Source organism: Narcine bancroftii, chromosome 6 (assembly GCF_036971445.1).
Source record: "Narcine bancroftii isolate sNarBan1 chromosome 6, sNarBan1.hap1, whole genome shotgun sequence".
Lineage (NCBI taxonomy): Eukaryota > Metazoa > Chordata > Chondrichthyes > Torpediniformes > Narcinidae > Narcine > Narcine bancroftii.
This window is the reverse complement of record NC_091474.1, coordinates 41,401,993-41,428,589: the sequence shown is the minus strand read 5'-3', so window position 1 is coordinate 41,428,589 and position 26,597 is coordinate 41,401,993. Positions and strand designations below refer to the sequence as shown.

Sequence of the window (26,597 nt, the reverse complement as noted above, 5' to 3'; positions counted from 1 at the left end):
GTAGGATCTTGGATTTACTTCCTCCAGAACAGTGGCCTTTTTGTCCTAGGTGTTGGAATCTCCGAGTCTCACTGTGTCATGTTGTGTCAGTGGCCCTAAGCTTCTTGCTGACTTGTCATTTTGGCTCCACTGCAGACGCTTTTGTTTCCGTTCATTATCTCTGTTCTTGTTTGGGTCTGCAGAGTCGGAAAGTGTGTGTAGCCTACATCCCATCAGAAGCTCAGTGGGTGACATATCACATTCAAGTAGTGAAGGCCTGTAACTCAGTAGAGCTAGATCTGGATCTGAGCCACTATCTTTGCTTTCTACAGCAACTGTTTAACTATGTGAACTCCTTTCTCTGTTTGACTATGGATGCAGAGGTCTTGAAGTCACATGTCAAAAAACATTCTCTTCTGCAAAGTTCTGGAATTCTCTACAGCTGTAATGTGGTCCATTGTTACTGTAGACAATTTGAAGAATTCCATGTCTTGCAAAGATCAATTTCATATATTTGATCTCACAAGAAGAAGACATGTTAGGAAGCAGCACAATCTCTGGATAGTTCGATAGATAGTCAATAACCAGCAAGTAATTCTTTCCATCCATGTGGAACAGATCAGTCCCACTTTCTGCCATGTTTCTGCTGATGTCAGTTATGATCATGGATTCCTTTGCCTGCTTTGTGTAATGTTTCAAACAGGTCTCGCAGCTGAAAACCACCCTGTCAAAGTCAGCATTTATCCCTGGCCAATAAACAGCATTTCTGGCCCCCCTCTTGCATTTTTCCATTCCAAGGTACCCCTCATGCACCCTTTTCAGCATCTCTTATTATAGTAATTGAGGAATGATAATTCTTCTCTGTCTAAGTAGAAGCCCATTGACAACACTCAGTTCTGTTCTGATGTTATAGTATGGGTGACTTTAACCTCTAGGGCATCCTTCATTCAGACTCTTGATAACCTTCTGTAGAACTCTTCTTTTCTGTTTCATCTGCGATCTGCTTGGATTTCACGTCCGATACGGGGAGAGCTTCAGTGATTAGATTCGTGTGGAGATTCACATCTATCTCTGTGGAACTCTCATTGTGTGCTTTACTCTGCGTCATTGCCCTGGATAAAGCATCAGCCAGTACGATAGGTTTCCCTGGTGTATACACCAATTCAAAGTCATAATATTGCAGCTTCATCATTAGTCTTTGAATTACAATAAGAATAATAATTTTTAATAAAACCAGTCTGATCTTCAGAAATAATTGATGGTAAAAATGTTCTCCAGTCTACAAGCCAAAACTTCAGCCAAAATTTTAATATCAACATTTGATAAAGAAATTGGCCTGTAGGAGGAGCACTCAACTGGATCTTTTCCCTTTTTATGCTATAAGGGATATACAAGCTTCATTAAAAAATGATGGAGGATTGCCCTGTGTAAATGAATCAGTTAACACAGAACCTAATTAGGGTACAAGCAATTTAGAAAAGGATTTGAAAAACTCCTCAGGATACCCATCAGGTCCTGGAGTGTAATAAATAAATAGCAACATAGCTCATCTTGTGAGATAGGCTCTTCCAAACTCATACAATTATTCAGAGAAAGCATGGGAATATTTAAATAGTCCAAGAAATCCATCATTATACTGTTATCATTATTAGATTCAGAAGTATAAAGCCTAGAATAGAATTCCTGAATGTATTTATTTATTTTAGAATGGTCTGAGGTCATATTACCGCCATCCATCCAAATTTTAGTAATTTGTCTCTTATCAACAATTCCCTTCAATTGTTTGGCCAAGAGGTAACCCGATTTTTCACCATGAATATAAAACTGACTTTTGTTCTTCAAAAGTTGATGTTCAGTGGGGTAGGTTGAAAAAAGATCAAATTTACTTTTGAGTTCAACTCTCTTTTTATATTATTCAGAATCTTTAAATTATGCATATTAACCTCTAAGATAAGCTTTCAAAGTGTCCCAAACAATCAAGCTAGAAATTGTTGAAGAGGAATTTGTTAAAGAAAAAATTACCTGCTCCTCCATAAATTTCAAAAATGCATTATCTGAAAGTAAAGTAGATTTAAAATGCCGGTGCCTCTTTGTAGGAGAAAGGTCTGGAAAATTCATAGACAAAATAACAGGAGTGTGATTGGCTATCACTATACTCTGATATTCACATGATCGGGTCAATGAAATTAATTGATTATCTATTAAAAAAGAATCAATCCATGAGTAAGTGTGATGAACTAGAGAAAAAGAGTACTTTCTCATATTGGGGTTTAAAAAAAGCCGTACATTTGAGATAACAAAGTTTGATTAAGAAAAAAGAATGAATTACAGAAGCACATGTACTTAGTAACAAATTTAGGGGGTGAATGTTCCAAAGCAGAGTCTAACCAACAATTAAAGCCTCCATTCAGCACCAGTAGGGTTGAGAAAAAACTTTAAAAAAATCCCACGTCATCAACGTTTGGGATGTATACATTAGCAAAAACTACCTTTTTATTATGCAATTTGCTTGAAATGATAATGTATCGGTCATTTTATCTAATATAACATTATGATGCTCAAAAGGAATGTTTTTGTTAATTAAAATAGACCCCTCTAGCTTTAGCATTGAAGGAGGAATGAAAGTGTTGCCCTCTCCATTTTAACATAAGACAAGAATTATCACAGCTTTGGATATTGGTTTCTTGTATAAAAAAACCTCAGACCTCAATTGCTTAATATATGCAAAGTCTTTCCTGCGTTTGACTATTGTTTAAACCTTTCACATTCCAGCTAAGAGTATTGATAAGATTATCATGGTTTTCAATTCTTCTTTGGCTTGGCTTCGCGGACGAAGATTTATGGAGGGGGGTAAAAGTCCACGTCAGCTGCAGGCTCGTTTGTGGCTGACAAGTCCGATGCGGGACAGGCAGACACGGTTGCAGCGGAAAATTGGTTGGTTGGGGTTGGGTGTTGGGTTTTTCCTCCTTTGCCTTTTGTCAGTGAGGTGGGCTCTGCGGTCTTTTTCAAAGGAGGTTGCTGCCCGCCAAACTGTGAGGCGCCAAGATGCACGGTTTGAGGCGATATCAGCCCACTGGCGGTGGTCAATGTGGCAGGCACCAAGAGATTTCTTTAGGCAGTCCTTGTACCTTTTCTTTGGTGCACCTCTGTCACAGTGGCCAGTGGAGAGCTCGCCATATAACACGATCTTGGGAAGGCGATGGTCCTCCATTCTGGAGACGTGACCCACCCAGCGCAGCTGGATCTTCAGCAGCGTGGACTCAATGCTGTCGATCTCTGCCATCTCGAGTACTTCGACATTAGGGATGAAAGCGCTCCAATGGATGTTGAGGATGGAGCGGAGACAACGCTGGTGGAAGCGTTCTAGGAGCCGTAGGTGATGCCGGTAGAGGACCCATGATTCGGAGCCGAACAGGAATGTGGGTATGACAACGGCTCTGTATACGCTTATCTTTGTGAGGTTTTTCAGTTGGTTGTTTTTCCAGACTCTTTTGTGTAGTCTTCCAAAGGCGCTATTTGCACAAATTATCACTAAATGTTGTCACATTTGTGGCCCGAAATGTGAAGTTAAGGAAACATTAAACACAAGTTTATCAGGTAAACTTCTTAGTGTCTTTTTATTCTCCGGTTTCCTTTGTTCTCCTGCTTGTGTTCTTATCTCTCTCTCATACCACGTGACTTCTGGTACATCTCATACATATTCATTATCATGACATCCCTCCTTTAATCAGAAATAAACTTTACCTTCATTTACCAATATCCCTCGGAAACATACAAACATCGTAACTAATGGTAATACTATAACTCAACTACATAAAATTTACTTCCTACAGCACTCATACATGCACTTTATGATATAAGATTAAAATACTGTCCCAAAGTTCTTATTAAAACTATGGCACAAAGTCTTCGTATCGTTTGGGCGGTTTCCGGTTTCGTTTCGGCCTGCCTGCGATATTGTCGTCGCTTCTTGGTTGTTCACTCTCAGCGTCGGAAATACTGCTCACCACGGCTTTGGGTGTTTCTGGTGCTCTAGTCACTTCATCAGGAGTGCTGGTAACTGCCTCTGGAACATCATCAGGTCTCTCAGTTTCAGCATCTCGTATTGGCCTTTCAACCTCTTCGCTCGATGTATCTCTGGACTGGTACCTTTTTACACTTGATACATTTCTCTTATACAGGACTCCAGTTGGAGACTTGACTGTCACCATACTGCCACTTCTGGATACGACAGTATAGGGTTGATGGTAATAAGGTGTGTCTAGCTTACCACCAGTTTCATGCCTCACTAGAACATTATCTCCTGGCATGATGTCTGAGTACTTGGCTCCACGTTTCGAATCTGTGCACAGCTTTGCTGCACCTTTCTTTTCAGCATCGTGGTCCCTCATCTCCTGGTCGTCTCGGATTTCCTTTATTTCTGGCATTTTTGTGCGGATTTTTCTCCCAAAAAATGCTTCTGTAGGACTTTTTCCAGTGGTTGCATGAGGCGTTGCTCGATAGACAGCCACATAAGATAGCAATGCTTCTCGCCAATTTTGTCCTTCTGCGTGTGCAATCCTCAATCGTTTTTCAATGGACTGATTTTGTTTCTCTACTTCTCCGTTGGCTTGCGGCCATTTCGGAGTTACTTTATGATGGTGGATACCTGTGGTCCTCATGTATTCCGTAAATGTCTCTGAAATGAATTGTGGACCATTGTCAGAGTATAATGTAACAGGTAATCCATATCTTGCGAATATCTCTGCTAACGCTTGTATTGTTTTTTCAGTGGTTGTGGACTTCAACACCACGTACTCATAGTATCTGCTGTAGTAATCTATCACTACCATAATTGATTCACCCGTTGGTAAAGGTCCAAGAAAATCAACAGCTATGTCGATCCATGGTCCTGTCGGAAGTTGCGTACTCCGGATCGGTTCTGGCGGATTACTCCTGCTTGTGATTTGACATCCGTGACAAGTTTTAACAAATTTCTCGGCGTCTTTATCACAACCTGGCCACCATACCTTGGTCCTGAGGTTTTGCTTGGTACCAACAATACCTAGGTGTCCTTCATGCGCTAAGGATACGATCTTCGGTCTCAATCTTTGCGGAATCACTAATCTGCAACCTCTTAATACACACTGTCCAATGCAACAAAGTTCGTCTCTAATGGGAATGTAAGCCTTGTGAGTACACTTGTCCCATTGTCTACTCTGTATGCCTTCTCTTACTTCCATGAGTTCTGGATCACGTTCGGATTCTCTCTCGACTTCCTTCGTAGTCACAGCTTTCGGTGTCGCGTGAATAGCTACGAAGCGTACAAAGCTCTCTGTTTCTGTTCCCAATTCTGACTTGGATTGTGGACATCCATCCTTCACCAATCTGGACAGCGGATCTGCAATGTTTGTTTTCCCTGCAATGTAGATTACTTTATATTTGTAGGGTTGTAGTCTGAGTACCCATCTCTCTATTCTGGCACATGGTTTTGATCTAGGTGCATAGATCACCTCTAATGGCTTATGATCTGTGATGAGTTCAAATTCAATGCCGTATAAATATGCATGGAACCTCTCACAGGCCCATACAAGTCCGAGTGCTTCTTTCTCTGTCTGAGAGTATCTTCTTTCCACATCTGATAACGATCTGCTGGCATAGGCAATGATTCTTGGTCCTCCATCATGCATCTGGACCAAAACAGCTCCTAAACCAACTGGGCTGGCATCCGCTATGACTTTGGTTGATGCCGCCGGATCGTAATATCCAAGAGTTTTTGCATCTGTCAGGCTTTGCTTCAGCGCTGTGAACGCTTTCTTCTGCTCAGATCCAAAATGAAATGGTACACCTTTCCTGGTTAGTTTCCTTAGTGGTTCTGCCACTGTAGCGAAATTAGGAATGAACTTTGCACAAAAATTGACCAATCCTAGGAAACCCCTCACCTCTGTTGCATTCTGAGGTGCACGTGCCTCTGCAATAGCTTTCACCTTGGCCTCTGCAGGGTTTAGTCCTTCCCGTGTAAGTCTGTGTCCCATGAAGTCCATTTCTGACACACCGAACTGGCACTTGTTTCCATTCATGGTAAGGCCTGCCTCCTGTAGTCTAGATAGTACACGCCTCAACCATTTGTCATGCTCTTCCTTCGTTGGTGCATGGACTATGATGTCGTCAGAAATGTTGGCAACTCCAGGAATGCCTTGAATCACTCGATGGATTTCATATTGGTAGATCTCCGAAGCTGCATTCATTCCAAATGATAGTCTCTTGTAACGATACAATCCACAGTGAGTCACAAATGTAGTTACATCTCGGGAACCTGGATCCAACTCTAATTGATGATAGCCCCATTTCAGATCAATTTTTGAGAATACCTTGCTGGTAGTTAGTTCTTGAAGTATTTCCTCCACTGTTGGTATAGGGTGTCGTTCTCTAATTATAGCTTCATTGGCCATTCTCATGTCAACACATAGTCTTATGTCACCCTTTGGTTTGGGCACAATCACTACTGGGCTGACCCATTGTGTCGAATGTTCCACCGGTTCAATAATGTCTTGTTCGATCAATTCTTTAATTTTGGCTTCGACTTTCCCACGAAGTCCAAACGGAGTTCGGCGCATTGGTTGTGCCTTGGGTTTGACCGTTAGCTTCAATTGTCGACCTTTCAGCTTTCCTACTCCTTGGAAGACTGCGGGGAATTCTTGCTTCATATCCTCGTATGACTGAATTGAATTGACACAAGCTCCAACATGAAGTATTGCCAGGTCTTGCGCTGTGTTTCTACTCAGCAATGGTTTTCCCCTCTCTTCTATGACCATAAACTCTGCTTCGGTGTACTTAACTCCAGCTTCAACAGTTGCAGTAAAACATCCAATGGTCTGTAATGGCTTGGTTGCTGTGTATGGATACAGCTTCTTGGAACACTTCTTTGAGGTACAGATGATCTTTTTCCTTTTCAACTTCTCCCATAAATGTCGATCAATCACATTACTGTCACTGCCTGAGTCTACAATGACCTGAACTGTCACTCCACCAATGATCACTGGGACCTTCTCATGATGTACTTCATTCAACGTAAATTGGTAACAACTCTGTTCCTCCTGGGTATCATCATCGTCACCGTCTATCTGGCGAATGGTATCTTTCTTTCCAGGATACTTTCCTTTACCCCAGGCTTTGCCTTTGGAAGTTGTACTCTTCCTCTTCTGGTCTGCATTGGACTTGCTTTTGCACTTCTTTGCAAAGTGGTCCTTACCTCCACACTTTCTGCAAACTTTGCCTTTGGCCGGGCAATATGGGTCTTTTCCAAAGTGACCTCGGTTTCCACATCGATAACACTCCACATCCTGTGTCGATGTATATCTTGGCTGATTATGGCGATGTGAGAGCCTCTTAATTTGCTGGCTTGAGTTGTCGTTCAGGGTCATGGTATGAAATTGCCCTTCAACAGCCTCTAATGCAGCAGCAATGGTTAAAGCATCGGTGAGTTCCAACTCATTCCCTCTTTCCAGTAGACGTCTTCTGAGTTTATCTGATCTGCAGTGCTGTACGACTTGATCCAATAATTGGTTGTCCAAATCAGCTGGCATGTAATTGCATCCAACAGCTAGCTGGCGTAGTCTCGTCACGTACTGAGCAATTGTCTGGCCATCTTCTTGTCTCGTTCTCCGAAACAAATGGCGTTGAAATGTAGCATTCGGTGTCACTACATAGTGTGCATTTAATGCATCTACCGCTTTCTGGTACTCATCCTTTCTTCCAGTATTCAAAAGTGTCTTAAATGTTTCCCGAACTGAGGGTCCTGCAGTGAAAAGAAGTAACGCCCTCCTCTGCGCTTTTTGTTCAACTGTACCGGTATCTAGAAATAGGCCACGACTGTCAGCGTAGGATTCAAATTCTTCCAGCCATGCTTTCCACTTCACACTTACAGTGCTTGCATCACCCGTTGGGTCAAAATGAGCAATTCCACTATGTGTTAGAAAGTCACTGTCTGCACCAGCCATGAGGAAATATTCCAGCCCCAAAAGTACTGAGTCAAAGAGAAAATTCTTATCACCTTGAAGTTGTCTGTAATCCTCTGTAATCTTGTTTAGTCTTTAATTTTCTTCAAGCTTCTTTCATCCTCGTCGCCAATGTCACATTTGTGGCCCGAAATGTGAAGTTAAGGAAACATTAAACACAAGTTTATCAGGTAAACTTCTTAGTGTCTTTTTTTTCTCCGGTTTCCTTTGTTCTCCTGCTTGTGTTCTTATCTCTCTCTCATACCACGTGACTTCCGGTACATCTCATACATATTCATTATCATGACAAATGTTAGGTAGCTATCTTGAAGCTTTGGGATAACACACCTTGCACAGAACTTAAAACCATAACGACCTTTTAAACTCAATGCCTTAAACTGAAAAACCAACCCTCCTTCTCAAACAGCCATGAATGTCAGTGGGTCTGAGCATCTCTAAAATTGCTTTCACCTTGCTCTTGTCTGGCTCCAATCCTGCCTCTGACAATTTATCTCCCAGAAAGGCGATTTCCTTCACTCCAAACTACATTTTTCTCTGTTTAACTTTAATCCATACTTTGTTGTAGACTTTGATAACCCTCTTGTGTGGATCATGTCATCCATGTACATGTGTACCCAATTTATACCTTTATGATGTGCTTCATTGTCCTGTGGAACATTTCTGGACCTGAGGCAATTCCAAAATACATCCTCAGACATAAAAAAAAGTTTAGGAACAAAAGCAGGAAGAGCTTGGAAGATGAATAAAAACTTAGGTAAAATGTTCATCTTGACAGCAGTAATTCACCCAATTAAGGACATTGAAAGAGGAACAGTGTATTAAATGTATAGTATTTTGTGCTATCTTCATGCAGTTTTCTTTGCCAGAAGCCCTGGGATGCATCTGTGAAAAACTTTGCACCGGCCATCTCACTGGCCGGAATCTGATAATGTTCCCTCTTTATATTGGCATTCAAGTCTTGCGGGACTATGCACGTGCACATGTCACCATTCTTCTTTTTGACACATCATTGAATTCACGCCTTCTCTGGGCTCCACCACTTTCTTTGTGACCCCTATTGAAAAGCCATGAGATTAGAAAAAGAGTAAGACTGGAGAGATGGAGGCTGTGGATAGAGGTGCTAACCATAACTTCTCAGTAGTGTGAGTTTTCCTGGAGGTGATTCGGAATGGAAATAGCTGGCTCAAGGGAAACCAAAGTTTCAACTGGGATCAGAGACTGGGTTAGGTCCATCTGCAAAAGATCTAATGTTAACACAGATATATGGAGAAAAAGTACTTTCTCCGTTGTCCTTTACCTCGATGGTGGTCTCACAACAGATGAGTGTGCTTATGCACTGATGGGATTTTGGTCCCATAGCAATTCATCGTAGGGGATGCCCAATCATTTATGAAGTGCCTCAGGGATCTTCAGAATAATTCTTCTCTCATTCTCCACAGCAGATGTTCAGTTGAACTGAATGTATTTCAGAGCCAAAGATGGAGAAATTCCTGATCAGTTAAAGCTTATTGGGGGGTGGGGTGGGAGTGAAGTTTGATATTTGCCTCCAGTATAAACTTGGAATACTCATGTCATCTCTGGCTGATGGAATGGATGGCCAATGCTCTCTAGTTTTAAGTTTACACATAGCAGTCACATTTCAACAAGGAAATGTTCAGAAAACCACTGACTTCTTCCTGGTCTGCAGCTTATTTGTTGCAGATGTGTTCTGATGTTCAAGCTGAGTAAATAAGGGATGCATAATGTTTCTTACAACAGGTGATGCAAACTCTGCAAGGCCTAAGATATGGATCAAATAGAGAATTAACTGGGGAAACACAATAGAGTGAATTAATTCTCCTATGGACAGTGCAGGGTTCTGGTTACTTTCTTGACAAAGCAGCAAATTAGAAGTTTCACATTTCATTAATTAGCCTTAGTTAATTCTACTGAGTCAATTTTGAACAGATTTATTAGAGCCTTCATTTGAGTCTTCTACTTAACTTCTAAAAGGTTGAGACCCTAGTGCTGATGCTTTTGGCACACCACTTGTTCCAGAAAGCAACCCATATAGCCTCCTTTTCAGCCTTCCTTGCATCTCTGCTCAGTTTTCTTCCAGACTTGCCTTTGACGAGGCATTGATCAAGCAAGGTTATTGGAAGGTGTTTGTGTAACTTTCTCTGGGCTGGCTGAAGCAAAATATACTGGAAGAGCCAAACCTTAAACCCTGTATAAAGCTTGGGAAATGCAAGACAAAGTTGGGGGGATCATTTCAGAGCTCTGAGGTGCTTGTTCTAGGGGTTGAATCCAATACTTCAACACAAAAGTCTGGGATATTCAGGGGGAGAGTTGGTTGAGAGCAAAGCTTCTGAAATATTGATGGATGGTGGTACTAAGCCAACAGAGAGATGAGAAAACAGCAGAAAATAAACTGTTCTTGCAAATGGGTTCATTTAATTACTAAATGTCCCTTCTCTTTGTGACAGAATCTTATGGCAAAGGCTCTCTATGACAACAAAGCGGAAACACCTGATGAACTTGCGTTCCGTAAAGGAGACATACTGACTGTGATAGAACAGAACATCAAAGGGGATGAGGGTTGGTGGCGCTGCTCCCTGCACGGACAGCAAGGCATTGTGCCCGGAAACCGCCTGCAGCTGTTCACAGGGTCGCAATATGATGTCCCATCTCTGTATCCCTCCCCCTGCTCCGCATGGCGCAGGTTATCTGAGCAGAATATTTACCAGGTGCCAATGAAGCCACATCAAAACTTGCCATCGTCCAACATCTACCAGGTTCCCTCAAGGCCCCATTCTTATGGTCAGCATTACCAAGTCCCAGCACCTCCACAGCAGGTAAGAGGGTGTCAAGTTGAAGTTCAAGTCTATAATCTTATGGCTTTTCATAAACAACCAGAGGAAACAGCATTTCTCTGGACCCTGAAATATACGTGTACACACACACACACACACACTCTGATAATGATATAATTTAATATATATAAATAAACAGATATGAATATATTTTGGGATGATTCACTTGGTTACAGGATACTGTTCATCAATCTCACAGCCTGTGGGAAGAAGCTATTTCCCAGCCTGGCTGTCCTGATTTTGATGCTCCTATACTGTGGTGAATGGAAATGGTCCTACACAATTTATATGAGCCCTATTTTTAAGCCACACTCCACATGAAATGTTGTCAATCGAAGGGGAGACCCTAGTGATCTTTTTGACCATTTTGATAATCCTGTATATTAACTTCCTGTCCTATACTTTGCAGCTACCATGCCACACATTGATGCAGCCAGACAGGACACTCAAATGTGCTCCTCTAGAATGTTGTCAAGATGGGGGCCAGTAATCCACCGATCTCTTGTTCTAGCATTGGAAAACTAAACTCAGTGTTAACCAGGGAAAGGGAGGTCAACAAGTGGGAGGCTTTTAAAACTGAGATGGGGAGATTTCCTGTTGGAGTGAAGAGCAAGGCTGGGAGGATTGGGGACATTAAGGCTCTGGCCAAAAAGAAGGAGGGATATATCAGGTATAGACAGCTGGAATCATATGCATCCTTGGACAGGTATAGGGATGTGGGAGCACTCTCAAGGGAAATCGGGAGGACAAAGATCATGAGATATCTGGCAGATAGGATAAGTGAGAATCCTAAGAGATGTATATTTGAGCACAGAAGTAACTAGGGAAAGAATGGGATCCCTAAAGGATCAGCATGGTGATCTCTGTGTGGAGCCACAGGAGATGGGGAGCTCCTAAACAGGTATTTCTCATCTGTATTTACCATGAGAGATAGATAGGAAACACGGGAAAATAAATAGTGATGTCCTGAAGAGAGACCATGTTATAGGAGAGGAAGTGCTAGAGGGTTAAACACAAACAGGTAAACAAGTCCCCAGATCCTGATAAAGTGTATCCAAGAGCATTGTGGGAAAAATTCCCAAACCTGTGTTGGGATATTTATGTCATTTTTAACTACAGGTGAGGTGCTGGAAGATGGGTGGGAGACTAATGGTTTGGTTTTTGTTTAAAAATGGCTGTAAGGGAAAGCCAGGGAACTGCAGGCCGGTAGCGTAATTTTACTTGAGGGGATTCCGAAAGGCAGGACATTCGCACATTTAGAGAGGCGAGGTCTGATTCGGGATAATCAGCGTGGTCTTATGTATGGGAAATCATGTCTCACAAATTTGATAGTTTTTTTTTGAAGGAGTGACCAAGAGGACAGGGTGGTAGATGTCGTCCTCGTGGACTATAGTAAGGCCTTTGACAACGTCCCGCATGGTAAGGCTAGTAGAGAAGGTCAGATCATGAGATTCAGGGTGGGCTGGCCAATTGGGTTGATGGTAGGAGCCAGAGGGTGGTAGTGGAGAGTTGTTACTGAGACTGGTGGCCAGCAACCTGTGGTGCATGACAGGGATCGGCACTGTGTCCAAACGAGAAATACTGCAGATGTTGGGAAGACTGGAGCAACACAAAATGCTGGAGTTCTGAACTGTTGAACATCTATTACCTTCCGTGGAAGCTGCCTTACCTCACGAGTTCCTCCAACATTTTGTGTGTGGCTTCAGTGACTTTTCTGTCTTCTATTTTAATGATTCAGTAAATTTGTGGATGACGAATTGTGGATATAGTGGACTGTGAACATTATCTGAGATGGCAACAGGATAGAGATAAAAGTGGGCCAAGAAATGCCAGACAGAACTTAATTTGTGCACATGTGAGGTATTGCACTTTGGTAGGTAGGTAAAACCAGGGCAGGACTAAGGCCGTGGAGAGTGTTGTGAAATAGAGAGACCTTGGGATACAAGTACACAGTGCCATGAAAATGGCATCACAAGTCGACAAGCATCTGGCATACTTCCTGCCTTTGGTCTGGGCATTGAGTACAGGAGCTGGGACATTTTGTTACAACCGTTTAAGACATTGGCAAGACAAGATCCAACATCCTGTACAGTTGGAATGTTGTGACCCGTTTTGGTCAGCCAACGATGAGAGAGGTGTGATTTAGAAGGAAAGGTGCAGGAATGATTCACGAGGAGGACTGGCAGCCTTGAATTCTACAGAGTGGCTGGATAGGTGGTAACTTTTCTCTCTGGAGTGGGAGGCTAAAGGTAAACCACGTGGATGTTTATAAAATCACAAGGGCTTTAGATAAGGTTAATAATCAGTCTCTTTCCCAGGGTAGGGGAGTCTAACTCCAGAGGCCATAGGTTTAAGGTAAGAGGGAAAAGATTTAAAGGGGAGCTGAAGGACACCTTTTTCAGATGGAGTGGTTGGTTGTGTAGAATGAACCCCCACAGGAACTGGTCTTCTTTGGCTTGGCTTTGCGGACGAAGATTTATGGAGGGGTAATGACCACGTCAGCTGCAGGCTCGTTTGTGGCTGACAAGTCCGATGTGAGACAGGCAGACACGGTTGCAGCGGTTGCAAGGGAAAATTGGTGGGTTGGGGTTGGGTGTTGGGTTTTTCCTCCTTTGTCTTTTGTCAGTGAGGTGGGCTCTGCGGTCTTCTTCCAAGGAGGTTGCTGCCCGCCGAACTGTGAGGCGCCAAGATGCACGGTTTGAGGCGATATCAGCCCACTGGTGGTGGTCAATGTGGCAGGCACCAAGAGATTTCTTTAGGCAGTCCTTGTACCTCTTTGGTGCACTTCTGTCTCGGTGGCCAATGGAGAACTCACCATATAACACGATCTTGGGAAGGCGATGGTCCTCCATTCTAGAGACGTGACCTACCCAGCGCAGTTGGATCTTCAGCAGCGTGGATTCGATGCTGTCGGCCTCTGCCATCTCGAGTACTTCGATGTTGGTGATGAAGTCACTCCAATGAATTTTGAGGATGGAGCGGAGACAATGCTGGTGGAAGCGTTCTAGGAGCCGTAGGTGATGCCGGTAGAGGACCCATGATTCGGAGCCGAACAGGAGTGTGGGTATGACAATGGCTCTGTATACGCTAATCTTTGTGAGGTTTTTCAGTTGGTTGTTTTTCCAGACTCTTTTGTGTAGTCTTCCAAAGGCGCTATTTGCCTTGGCGAGTCTGTTGTCTATCTCGTTGTCGATCCTTGCATCCGATGAAATGGTGCAGCCGAGATAGGTAAACTGGTTGACCGTTTTGAGTTTTGTTTGCCCGATGGAGATGTGGGGGGCCTGGTAGTCATGGTGGGGAGCTGGCTGATGGAGGACCTCAGTTTTCTTCAGGCTGCCTTCCAGGCCAAACATTTTGGCAGTTTCTGCAAAACAGGACGTCAAGCACTGAAGAGCTGGCTCTGAATGGGCAACTAAAGCGGCATCGTCTGCAGAGAGTAGTTCATGCACAAGTTGCTCTTGTGTCTTGGTGTGAGCTTGCAGACGCCTCAGATTGAAGAGACTGCCATCCGTGCGGTACCGGATGTAAACAGCGTCTTTGTTGTTGAGGTCTTTCATGGCTTGTTTCAGCATCATGCTGAAGAAGATTGAAAAGAGGGTTGGTGCGAGAACGCAGCCTTGCTTCACGCCATTGTTAATGGAGAAGGGTTCAGAGAGCTCATTGCTGTATCTGACCCGACCTTGTTGGTTTTCGTAGCAACATCTAAAAGGTATTTTGACAGGCACATTGGATTTAGAAGGATATGGGCTGAGTGCAGGCAAATGGGACTAGCTTAGGTAGACAATTTAGTGGCATAGTATCAAAAAGGATACTACAAGCTTTTAAAGTATATTGAGAGAAAAGAGATGAAGACTGATAGAAAATGACACTGGAGAAATATTAATGGGCGACAAAGGCATAGGAATTGAACAAGTACAATATAGCATAGCATCTGTTTGGGCAATGTCTGTGGTTTCATAAGGTTTTAATAAAGTTCAGAAATCCAAATTAGAGAACAGGATGTAGCGAATGTAACCAGTCGTAGCGAATGCAGCAGCTTCCCGCTCGCAACACGTGTATCTCATGTCTCTTGTATATAAAGCGAAGGAATTCGACCTGAAATTCTTCCAGTAGAACTTGAGGAAGTTGAGGACAGTGATGTCGATGATTCTGACCCTCTTTGTTAAATTCTGTGTGATATAGGCTAAGAGTTTAAAAAGTGAAAAAAATTTAAAAAGTTTAATTTAGGGTAAGTTCAGTATCTTGTACAGTCCAGAACTGTACCAGCAACAGCCTCCAGACTCACCCAACACTACGTTAGCCCTACAAGCTCCAACTGTGGTGACTACAGATAACTTATTAGTCTATGTGTAGAGGCGTCCATATTTACAATGTGTTATTACATTCTTCTTTGGCTTGGCTTCGCGGACGAAGATTTATGGAGGGGGGTAAAAGTCCACGTCAGCTGCAGGCTCGATTGTGGCTGACAAGTCCGATGCGGGACAGGCAGACATGGTTGCAGCGGTTGCAGGGGAAAATTGGTTGGTTGGGGTTGGGTGTTGGTACAGTATTAACCAACTTAACCCTTATATTACTTTGCCAGATACATTAGCTGAAATACAGTACTCTATGTGTACAGAATCGTGACTATTTGGTCAATACAGGTACACTACAGTATCCCATATAGTTTTAAGTATATAATATGGTGTTCGCACAATGTCCAAATTGCATAACGTCCTACTTCACGGAATGTATCATGGACATTAAGCAACACGTGACTGTATTTTGCATCAATCTTCACTGTGGAAGACATTAACAGTACACTTGACTTTCAACAATGTCAGGGAAGAGATGTGAATGCAGTCACGATCACCGGTGATGTGACATTGAATGTGAGAAATATTTGTAATAAATCCACAAACCTGTGACACGGGTAACTTCAAAGGGGTTGGATTCAACAACCCGACAACTTGCTCAGTCTGTCAGGATTGCCTCATCCACTACTTCCCTCCCTCTCCCCCCCCCCCCACCACCACTCCCCCCACAGATCCCAAGCTGCAAGAACAGACCAGTGACCTGATAAGGGTCAGGAGTGAGAGGCAATAAACACGGAATAATTATCCTTTAAAATGCCACACACTCACACAAACCAATACTTGTTAACCTACTCAAGAATGGAGGTATTACTGGACTGTGGCTGTGTGGGGATGAGACTCTAGCAGGAATATCAAGTATCTGAAAACTAGTGAAGGAGATTTTTTTAAAAGCAATTTCTGGGAGGTTATACAAGTTTTCCTCTGCACAAACAATGCTGGATTCTTTCAGAGTCAACATCTGTGTGAAGAAGACAAACCCACAAGATTTCAGGCTGATCTACATTGCACGATTTTTGAATGATTTGTACATATTTAAAATATGCAACTTTCAAACTTTCACCTTATGTAATAGATGTCAAATTCAAGTCAAATTTCAAGTTCAAATTTATTGTTAAGAGTACATACATCACATACAACCCCGAGATTCTTTTCCTGTGGGCCAGGCAGAATTTCTACTCATCGGTAGTGTAAACAGCACTCAATTAAAAGATGCTTTACGGCGCAACAACCATCTGCTGAAAAACCATATCCTAGGATGATCAACGTCGAATGTGAATAAATCCTTCATCACAACTAGGTCTAAACTCTGGAGCTTCCTACCCCATGGGTTACTTTCAGCAGGACTACTGCAGTTCAAGAATGCAGCCAACCTCTCACCTTCTGAAGGGCAATTGAACTGGTTGCTTCCTGAAGAATAGTTTGTCCCCCTGAGGGAATCCAACTTAGAATAGCCCATCTCTCAGTCAGCCCCACTCAGAACTTGCTCCTCAAACAGATGCCTGTCCTGCTCTTGGTTTTAAGGTCAACATCATTCTAATTGTGAGAAAAGTTTCCTGTCGGCTTCCTGTTGCCCACAAAGTTGAGCAGCAGTGGGGGTCTCCAAATCGCTACAAGCTTGGGTGCCACCACGGAGCTGAGGAAAGGTCCAGAGGCTTCACGGAGAGTGAGGGCCACATGAGGAGGGGAGTGCACCGGACTGGGCTGCCAGACAGCTCCGCTTACTACCTGGTCAGATTGCAATGTAGATATAATTGTCATGTGTGCTGAAACACAAGAGAAAGGCTTTCTCGCAGTTTAAAGGCAAGCAAAGAGTCTCTATATTCCAGTGGCAAGCTGCAAAAAGGAAAGGAAAAGAAAAGTGGGTCCTTTTGGAAATAATGAGTGATTGGAATCATCCTCCCTTTTCTGATGGCGCCACCTTCACCGGTGTCTGCAGCCCCCATAACTCCTGTAGACACTGCTACCTATTCCCATAGTTCCCATGTGTTGCCAGCAGCAGAGTGGGGTGGGGGACAAGACCCAATATCCAGCATATCACTTGTTCAGCCTCTGGGCACATTTCTGAATGAATTGGTATCCAGTTTATTTTGAGGGCTAACCTGCTCAAATCAACTGGGGCCCCTGATGTGGGTCAGTTTACTTGAGGTTTGAGGACCCTCCTTAGTAGGTGGGACATGCCTTACTCTTTCAATAATGTTCACTTAGAACCATTAGTGTTTCAAAGCTTTTTGATCTGTCAGAGAATGGCACCATTGAGGATTAGGAGCAGGACCCACACCCTTCGCCCTCAAGAGTCAAGGTGTGGATCGGGGTGGTGTATATTAGGGTAATGTAGGTTCAAAGTTCAGATGTATTGTCAGCGTACATACATGACTTTATGCAATCCTGCGGACCAGGCAGAACTTCCACTTAATGGTAATGCAAGAAACTGAACTCAATAAAAGATTCCAATACAAAAGAGAGAAATATAAACAAATGGAGAGTGCAATAGAGAAATTAAATATTCAATAATAAATGATGTGCAAAGCAAGAGTCCTTAAATGAGTCCCTGATTGAGTTTGTTGTTTCAGAGTCTGATGCTGGAGGGGTAACAGCTGTTGCTGAACCTGCTGGTGCGAATCTTATGGCACCAAGACCTCTTTCCTTTTGGCAGCAATAAGAACAGAGGATGTCCTGGGTGGGGTGGATCCTTGATGATTACTGCTGCTCTCTGACGGCAGCATTCCCTGTAGATATTCTCAATGGTGGGGTGTTGCTGAGAAAGAATTTCACTATTAACACCAGGTAACCCTTTGGAAGAGTTTATTAGAGTGAGATATCTTGGAGAGCAGTCCCTGTAACAGCCAGCGCTCAGCTCTGAACTTCACAGTTGCACAGCTCAAATTTATACAGAGAAGTAAACAACTTAGTTTGTAAAGTCATCAGAATGGGTTACAATGAGTTGATCACATCTCGGGAAATGAAGGTTGTTCAAAGAACATAGTGTGGTTAAAGTATTTATTAGAAAACAAAGATTCTAGAGATATTCTTTAGCAGACTTAAATATTATCTGGAGTTATTCTTTTGCAAGCGGCAACCGGGACCAGAGGTCCTTGTGGTTTCCCCCTTGCTGACTCATTCCATTCTCACAAACAACTTTTACATCATACCACTAACCCATTAAGAGTTACTCCGCCATCTACAGTATCCTTCCATTTTGCAAATTTTTTCCACATGGGGTGAGTGTTGCCTGTGAGGAACTGGGCTGCGTCCACTACCTTTGCAGAGATTTCTGTTCAGAGGTATTGGTACCACCATACCAGGTCAGGGCTAGAGTATGTCCAGGTTATGAACCTCAGGGTAGTGTGCGCCATAGGGTGCACATCAGAAGACTGCACATGAGGGTAGTGTAGGTCAGGAGATTGTACGCCAGGTTTGTGCATGTCATGGTAGTGTACATCATGGTGCTGTACATGAGGTTAGTGTAGGGAAGGGTAGGATGCACATTGTTGGGAGACTGGAGGATAGGAATAGGCAACATAACAGCATTAATGGAAGTTCCTTTTCTCCACATCATAGCCCTTCACCAAAGCCTGTACATCAGTGAGTCAGACACTGGGCGAGCAAGATTCATTGCTGGTGCACTCACACCTATTCAGTGACTTTTTATGTTTTTCACCCTGCACATTGGGCCAGGCCTTTAGCCTGAATTCCATGTCGAGACATTATTCTAATGCCTATGATATCCTACCTTCCCGAGTTCCCAGCGTTGAAGGAAACCAAGTAATTCCAGTTGCAGAGGCCTTTTCTGGGCAAAGGAGCCGTGACACAAATAACTGAGGTTGTCCTGTGGCTGGTCCAGCCTCATCAATGTGCTCCCTAAGGGTGTGCTTCAAGACCATTGATCACAATTGGCGTCAATCACAACCCTCACACCCGACCCTTCTCTTTGCTATTTGGTTCCCAGCTACTTCCTTGGTCCAGAGGAAAATCTGTGTATTCAGTCTTTCACCCACAGTAGCACAATAGGGCCCTGCTGCATCTCGCATATCTCCAACAACAAAGAATCACCACTGAAAAGCTGATATCTACTCTCAGTGGACAATCAGCTTTAATTAACCCAGGCTTAAAGCTCTCAAACAGATAAATCTTTGAAATGCTAATATTAATTGAAATTTAACAGTGCTTGTTATGTCGTTGGTTGTACCATTGGAGGTCTTAATAAACAGTCAGAAAAGCTTGTAGTTTACAGCATAAATCTTTACTCACATCAGTACTAGTCAGACTGCTAGTCATGGATGAATACACGGTCATACTGAGCATGCTCACCACTCAAGTGATGCAGCTCTTACAGTCTTGCAGTGTTCAAGCGCCAGCAAGTTTCCACTGAATATAACATCCCTCTAGCGGCGGCTACACTGCTCCTGCAACAACCAGACGGGTTGAGCTCAGTGAGCAGACTAGTTTATTGCAGGGTGCTGGGCTGCACTTATACTCCCAGCCCGGACATGGATGAGAACCGTGCTGGAGGGCGCTGATGTCATCCGGGCATCACGTGGTCCCCCAGCACGGGTTTCTGAGCCCCGAGCTGCAAAGAAGGAAAACCCCCAATGGCGCCATTTTGGCCAGGTGCCCCGCCTCATGGCTTGCAAGCGGGGCCAGTTCGCCTGCTTTGTGGTGAGCCGCCACACACCCCCCCCACACCCAGAACCGGCACCAATGTCCTTTTTTGCCAGGCAGCCTCGCTTCTTGGGCTGGGCAATGACCATGGGCTTGGTGGGATCGAGGTGCGCTGGCTTCAGCTTGTCCATGGTAAACAGCTCATGCCTGCTGCCCAAGTCCAGCGTGAACGTCGAGCCGGAACGCTGTATAACCCTGTATGGCCCCTCGTACAGTTGCTGCAGAGGTGCCGTGGTCGAGCCCCGCCGAATGAAAATGAACTCCGCGGAAAGCTGCTAGTCAGGAATGTGAGTCGAGCGGTGGGAGTTCGAAGGAATCCAAGTGTGCCCTGAGGTGAGGAAGTAAATGCGGTGCAGGCTTTTGGGTTCCAAGTGAGCGTTTTGTGCTTGGCTGCGATGAGGGTGAACAGCGGCTGCATGATGCGTGCAGCTCCCGGGTTAAAGCGGTTGTAAAAGTTGACCATACCCGTGAACTCCTGTAGCCCCTTGAGGCTGTTCGGTTGAGGGAACTCCTTGATGGTGCCAACCTTTGCAGCGGCGGGCGTGGCTCCTTCGGCCGTAATGTTATGGCCCAGGAACTGCATGGACTCTTTCCCGAACTGGCACTTGGCGGGGTTGATGGTAAGGCTGAAGTCAGCCAGTGGGAGAAAAGGGCACGTAGGTGGGCCTTGTGTTGCGCCTGGTCCTTGCTGGGGACAAGGATGTCGTACAAATAAATAAAGATGAAATCCAAGTCCCTGCCCACCGAGTCCATGAGGTGCTGGAAGGTCTGAGCGGCGTTCTTGAGCCCCAACAGCATGCGCAGGAATTCGAACAGGCCAAAGGGGGTGATGATGGCCGTCTTGAATATGTCTTCAGGGTGCACCGGGATCTGGTGATATCCACGCACCAGGTCAACCTTGGAGAAGACCCTCGTGCCATATAGGTTGGCCATAAAGTCCTGGATGTGAGGGATGGGGTAATGGTCAGGAATGGTAGCCTCATTGAGTCTCTGCAGGGATGCCAGCCACCAGAGGCTTTCGGGACCAGGTGGAGCGGCAAGGCTCATGGGCTGTCAGACTGCCGAATGATCCCAAGCTCCAACAGGTGCGAAAACCTCTCCTTCGCTACCTGGAGCTTGTCAGGTAGGAGCTGGCAAGTCTTGGTGTGAACCGGCGGGCCCTTGGTAGGGATGTGATGGAACACCCCGTGGCGTGGCGAGGCAGCAGAGAACTGTGGCTTGAGGAGTGTCAGGAACTCGTCTAGGATCTGCTAGAACTCATCTATGGGCGTGCTGATCATGGCCATCTGCGGTTGCTCCGAGTGGGAGGCATCGAGGCGAACGGCTTGGAAGGTACGGGCATTCACCAGGCGCCTACCTTGAATGTCCACCAGAAGCCCATGTGCGAGGAGGAAGTCTGCACTCAGGATGGGGGTCGGGAGGGATGAGACAGTGAACCTCCACGCGAAATTCTGTTGGTCGATCTGGAAGTGGACTGTCTTGTCTCCATACGTCCGGATTGCCGTTGCATTGGCCGCACGGAGGGGAGGTCCATGAGGTCAGTTCCTGGATTCGATGGCTGTGGCTGGTTTGACGCTGATCTGAGCTCCAGTGTCAACGAGGAACCGCTGGCCACTGGCTGAGTCCTGCAGGTAGAGAAGGCTATGTCCTTGGCCAGCCGCCGCAGCCATTAACAGTGGGCAGCCTGGAAAGATCAGGGCTGATGACACTTCTGAGCCTTGGCTCCCCAGCGCTGGTGGTAGAAGCAGAGGCCTGAAACGGATGCTGTGGCCTTGGTTATGCTCTTGGGGTCCCTTGTAGGGGCCAGATGCTCTACCACAGCGCTAGGGGCAGGCTTGGCATGGTCGTGCCCGTGTCCCATGACCTGCTGGATCGCTGAGCCATCCGAGAATCGTGAGAGCCATAGCTCTTGGGTCTTCTGGGCGACCTTCCTCGGGTCAGTGCAGCTCTCCTGAACCAGCAGCGGGCACATATCCCCGGGCATATGTTCGAGGAAGATGCGCTCGAAAAATGGGCAGTTGGTGTGCTCACCCATGAGCGCAAGCATCTCATCCATCAGTTCCTTTGGGGACCTGCCCCCCAGGGCATCAAGGTGCAGCAACCGAGGAGGAGTCACATGATGGAGTAGTGGCCGGACGGTGAACTCCAGCCCTCTCCAGAAAAGTCAGAAAAAACAAAGCAAAACACAAAGGCACAGAAATAAAAATCAAAGTAAAGTGAATATAAAGGTGGAAAGAAGATGGCGACGAAAAAAGAAAAGTCGAAACCAACGGTAAGAAGAGAGGAAGAGAAGACAACGGAAGATGAAGGAAAAGACCTTACCTGTTCGAAGAGGCCCGCGGTGGAGAGAGAAACCCGCTCCCTCAGGTCGGTAGAATATGGACTACAAAAATGGCTCACTGAGCCGAGTAAAAGTGCGCAACCGTGCATGCACGACTCCTCGCGTATGCGCGATGCGCATGAAAAAAAACACACCGACGGGAGGGGTGACCAGCTGGGGAGTCGATCTCCACAGCCTGCAACGACAGCTGCAGAACACCTGCAGCAAGAGGAGAACACAGAAGACAACGAAAACAAGAAAGAAGAGAAGAAAAGGGCAACAAAGAAACAACAGATGGCCAACCCAGAGGAAGAAGAAGAGGAAGAGGAAGAGTACAGTGAAATAGAAGAAGAAGGGAAAGGCAAGATAAAGGATTTACTTTCTCTTATTAAAGAATACATGGAGTCATTTAAAGAATGGCAAGCGCAGGAATTTGATGATTTAAGAAGAAGAATAAACAACACAGAAGAGAAAATGAATAAAATAGATATGACCTTATCAGAAATGGGAAAAAGAATGGACAAGGTGGAAGAACGAGAAGCAGCAGTAGAAATGGAGGTAGAGGACTTAAAAAAGAAATTAGAGGAATCTAATAAAAAAGTTAAAGAGACACAAGAACTGTTAGCTCAGAAAATAGATATAATGGAAAATTATAACAGAAGAAATAACATAAAGATAGTGGGCCTTAAGGAAGATGAAGAAGGCAAGAATATGAGAGAGTTTATAAAAGATTGGATCCCTAGGATCCTAGGATGTCCAGAACTACAGCAAGAAATGGAAATAGAAAGGGCACATAGAGCATTGGCCTTTAATCCACAATCACAACAAAAGCCAAGATCTGTTTTAGTAAAATTCCTAAGATATACTACAAGAGAAAAGGTACTGGAGAAAACAATGGAAAAAGTAAGAGAGGACAATAAGCCACTGGAGTACAAAGGGCAAAAAATCTTCATTTATCCAGATATAAGTTTTGAACTCCTGAAGAAGAGAAAGGAGTTCAATACAGCAAAGGCGATTTTATGGAAGAAAGGGTATAAATTTATACTAAAGCATCCAGCGGTATTGAAAATATTTATTCCAGGACAACAAAACAGACTATTCTCGGATCCAGAGGAAGCACGAAAATTTGCAGAACAATTACAAAATAGACTGAGAGATGAAGACGTGTAACGAGAGTACAAAAGACTGCAAACTAAAAAGACATAAGTTTTGAGCTCCTGAAGAGGAGGAAAGAGTTCAAAACATCGAAAACGATCTTATGGAAAAACAAACTATTCTCGGATCCAGAGGAAGCAAGGAAATTTGCAGAACAACTATAAAACAAACAGAGAGATGAAGACATGTAATAAGAGTAAAAATGACCACGATTTATATGTATGTGGGTAAAGAGGTATATGTGTGTATATGTATAATGTGCATACATGAATGTATCCGTATTTAGAGGGAAATATAGATAGTATAGACAAGAATTAATAAGGGAAGGAAAAGGAATAGAGGGAATAAGGAGGGAATTAAAAGAGTGAACTTTGTCACATATGAAAAGCGAAATCTTTTCTGGGGGGGCTGGGTGGGGGGGTATTATGGTCACTGCAAAATCAGCTGACGCTTGTGAGTGAATTCGCAAATCCAAATGGAGAGGGGAGATGTGGTTGTCCGACAAGGGATAAAGGACAACTCAGGAGGGGAAGGGGGGGATTGGGGCTAAAGAAGTTTTAAATAGGAGAATAAGGAAAATGTTTGATGATTTAGGAATGTTGTCTTATAAAGGATTCAAAACAAGAAAACAGAAATGGATAAGAAGGAAAAGTAATGATGGAGAAACGGAAAGAGAAGATAAACAAAGTATAAAATGGCTACGTTGAACTATATGACTTTAAATATTAATGGAATACATAACCAAATTAAAAGGAAGAAACTGCTAAATTTACTGAAAAAAGAAAAAATTGATATAGCATTTGTGCAAGAAACACATTTAACTGAATTGGAACATAAGAAATTAAAGAGAGATTGGGTAGGACACGTAACAGCAGCATCGTATAATTCAAAAGCAAGAGGAGTAGCTATATTAATTAGTAAAAATGTGCCATTTAAAATAGAAGAGGAAATAATAGATCCAGGAGGGAGATATGTAATGATAAAATGTCAGATATATTCGGAGTTTTGGAATCTACTCAATGTATATTCACCTAACGAAGAAGATCAAAAGTTCATGCAAGATATCTTTTTGAAGATAGCAGATACGCAAGGGAACATATTAATAGGAGGAGATTTCAACCTGAATTTGGATTCAAATATGGACAAAACTGGGAAAAAAATTAACAGAAAGAACAAAGTAACCAAATTTATAATTAAATCGATGGAAGAAATGCAACTTTTGGATATATGGAGGAAACAACACCCAAAGGAAAAGGAATATTCATATTACTCGGCTAGACATAAAACATACTCAAGAATAGACCTATTTTTGTTATCAGCTCGTATGCAAGATAGAGTAAAAAAAAACAGAATATAAAGCTAGAATATTATCGGACCATTCACCCTTAATATTGACAGTAAAGTTAGAGGGCATCCCTCCAAGAATGTATAGATGGAGATTAAACCCCATGTTGCTTAAAAGGCAGGATTTTAGAGAATTTATTGAAAAACAAATTAAAATGTATTTAGAAATAAATACGGAATCAGTGGAAGATAAGTTTATACTATGGGATGCAATGAAAGCATTCATTAGAGGGCAAATAATAAGTTATGTAACCAAGATGAAGAAGGACTATAATCAGGAAACAGAGCAGTTGGAAAGGGAAATAGTAAATATAGAAAAAGAATTAGTAATGAAGGAAGATATTACTAAAAGAAGAGAATTGGCGGATAAAAAAATAAAATATGAAACACTACAAACATATAAGGTGGAGAAGAATATAATGAAGACAAAACAGAAATATTATGAACTAGGTGAAAAAACGCACAAAATCCTAGCATGGCAGCTTAAGACAGAACAAGCTAAGAAAATGGTATTGGCATCAAGGAAAAAAGACAAACAAATTACATATAATCCAAAAAAATTAAGGAAAACTTTAGAGAATTCTATGAACAATTATACCGAACTGAAAACGAAGGGAAAGAAGGGAAAATAGATGAATTTCTGACTAAAATTGAACTACTAAAACTACAAATAGAGGAACAAAATAAATTAACAGAGCCATTTCGAATAGTAGAAATACAAGAGATAATAAAAAAATTACCAAATAATAAGACACCAGGAGAGGATGGTTTCCCAATAGAATTCTACAAAACATTTAAAGACTTATTAATTCCGCCCCTCCTGGAAGTAATCAACCAGATTGATGAACACAAAGCTTAGCAGATTCATGTAAAACTGCAATAATTACAGTAATACTAAAGCAAGGGAAAGATCCACTCTCACCAGCGTCATATAGACCAATATCTTTACTTAACACAGATTATAAGATAATAGCTAAACTATTAGCAAACAGATTAGCAGAGCATGTACCGAAAATGGTAAATTTAGACCAAACTGGATTTATCAAAAAAAGACGCACCACAGACAATATTTGTAAATTTATTAACTTAATTCATGCAGTAGAAGGAAATAAAGCACCTACAGTAGCAGTTGCTTTAGACGCAGAGAAGGCCTTTGACAGAGTAGAATGGAATTATTAGTTCAAAGTATTGCAAAAATTCAGTTTACCGGAGAAGTATATTAATTGGATTAAAGCATTATATAAGGGACCGTTAGCGAAAGTGACAGTAAATGGACATGTATCAAAGCAATTTAACTTAAGCAGGTCAACACGGCAGGGATGCCCACTATCACCTTTATTGTTTGCGTTAGCTATAGAACCACTAGCAGAAACTGATAATAATAGGTAATAATATAAAAGGAATAAAAATAAAAGACAAGGAATATAAAATCAGTTTATTTGCGGATGATGTTATAGTGTACTTAACAGACCCAGAACTATCAATAAAAGAATTATATAAGAAATTGAAGGAATATGAAGAAGTGTCGGGTTACAAGATAAACGTAAATAAAAGTGAAGCAATGCCCATGAATAATGCGGATTTCTCAAAATTTAAGAAGGAATCACCATTTAGATGGCAAATGCAAGCAATAAGATACCTAGGTGTACAAATAAACAAAAATCTCGGCCAACTATATAAACTCAATTATTATCCACTAATGAAAAAATTACAGGACGATTTAGAGCATTGGAAAGATTTACCACTAACACTAATAGGAAGGATAAACTGTATTAAAATGAACATTTTTCCAAGGATATTATACTTATTTCAGGCATTGCCAATACAACTGACAGAGAAATTCTTCAAGGAGTTAAAGAAAATAATAAGGAAATTTTTATGGAGAGGGGGGAAACCGACGATAGCACTAGATAAATTAACAGAATGGTATAAACAA

At 43.0% G+C, this 26,597-nt stretch overlaps 1 protein-coding gene across 4 annotated transcripts in view; it reads left to right on the top strand.

Annotated features, from left to right (window-relative positions):
* LOC138736003 (cas scaffolding protein family member 4-like) overlaps nucleotides 1-26,597 on the top strand; it is a 94,048-nt gene that overhangs the window by 36,235 nt on the left and 31,216 nt on the right. For 3 of the 4 annotated variants that reach the window (XM_069884769.1, XM_069884771.1, XM_069884772.1), the window contains exon 2: nucleotides 10,442-10,810. The exons of the other annotated variant lie outside the window; for it this stretch is intronic. In XM_069884769.1, coding sequence (XP_069740870.1) covers nucleotides 10,442-10,810 — 369 coding nt within the window. The remainder of the gene's footprint in view (nucleotides 1-10,441; nucleotides 10,811-26,597) is intronic. 4 annotated transcript variants of the gene reach the window in all.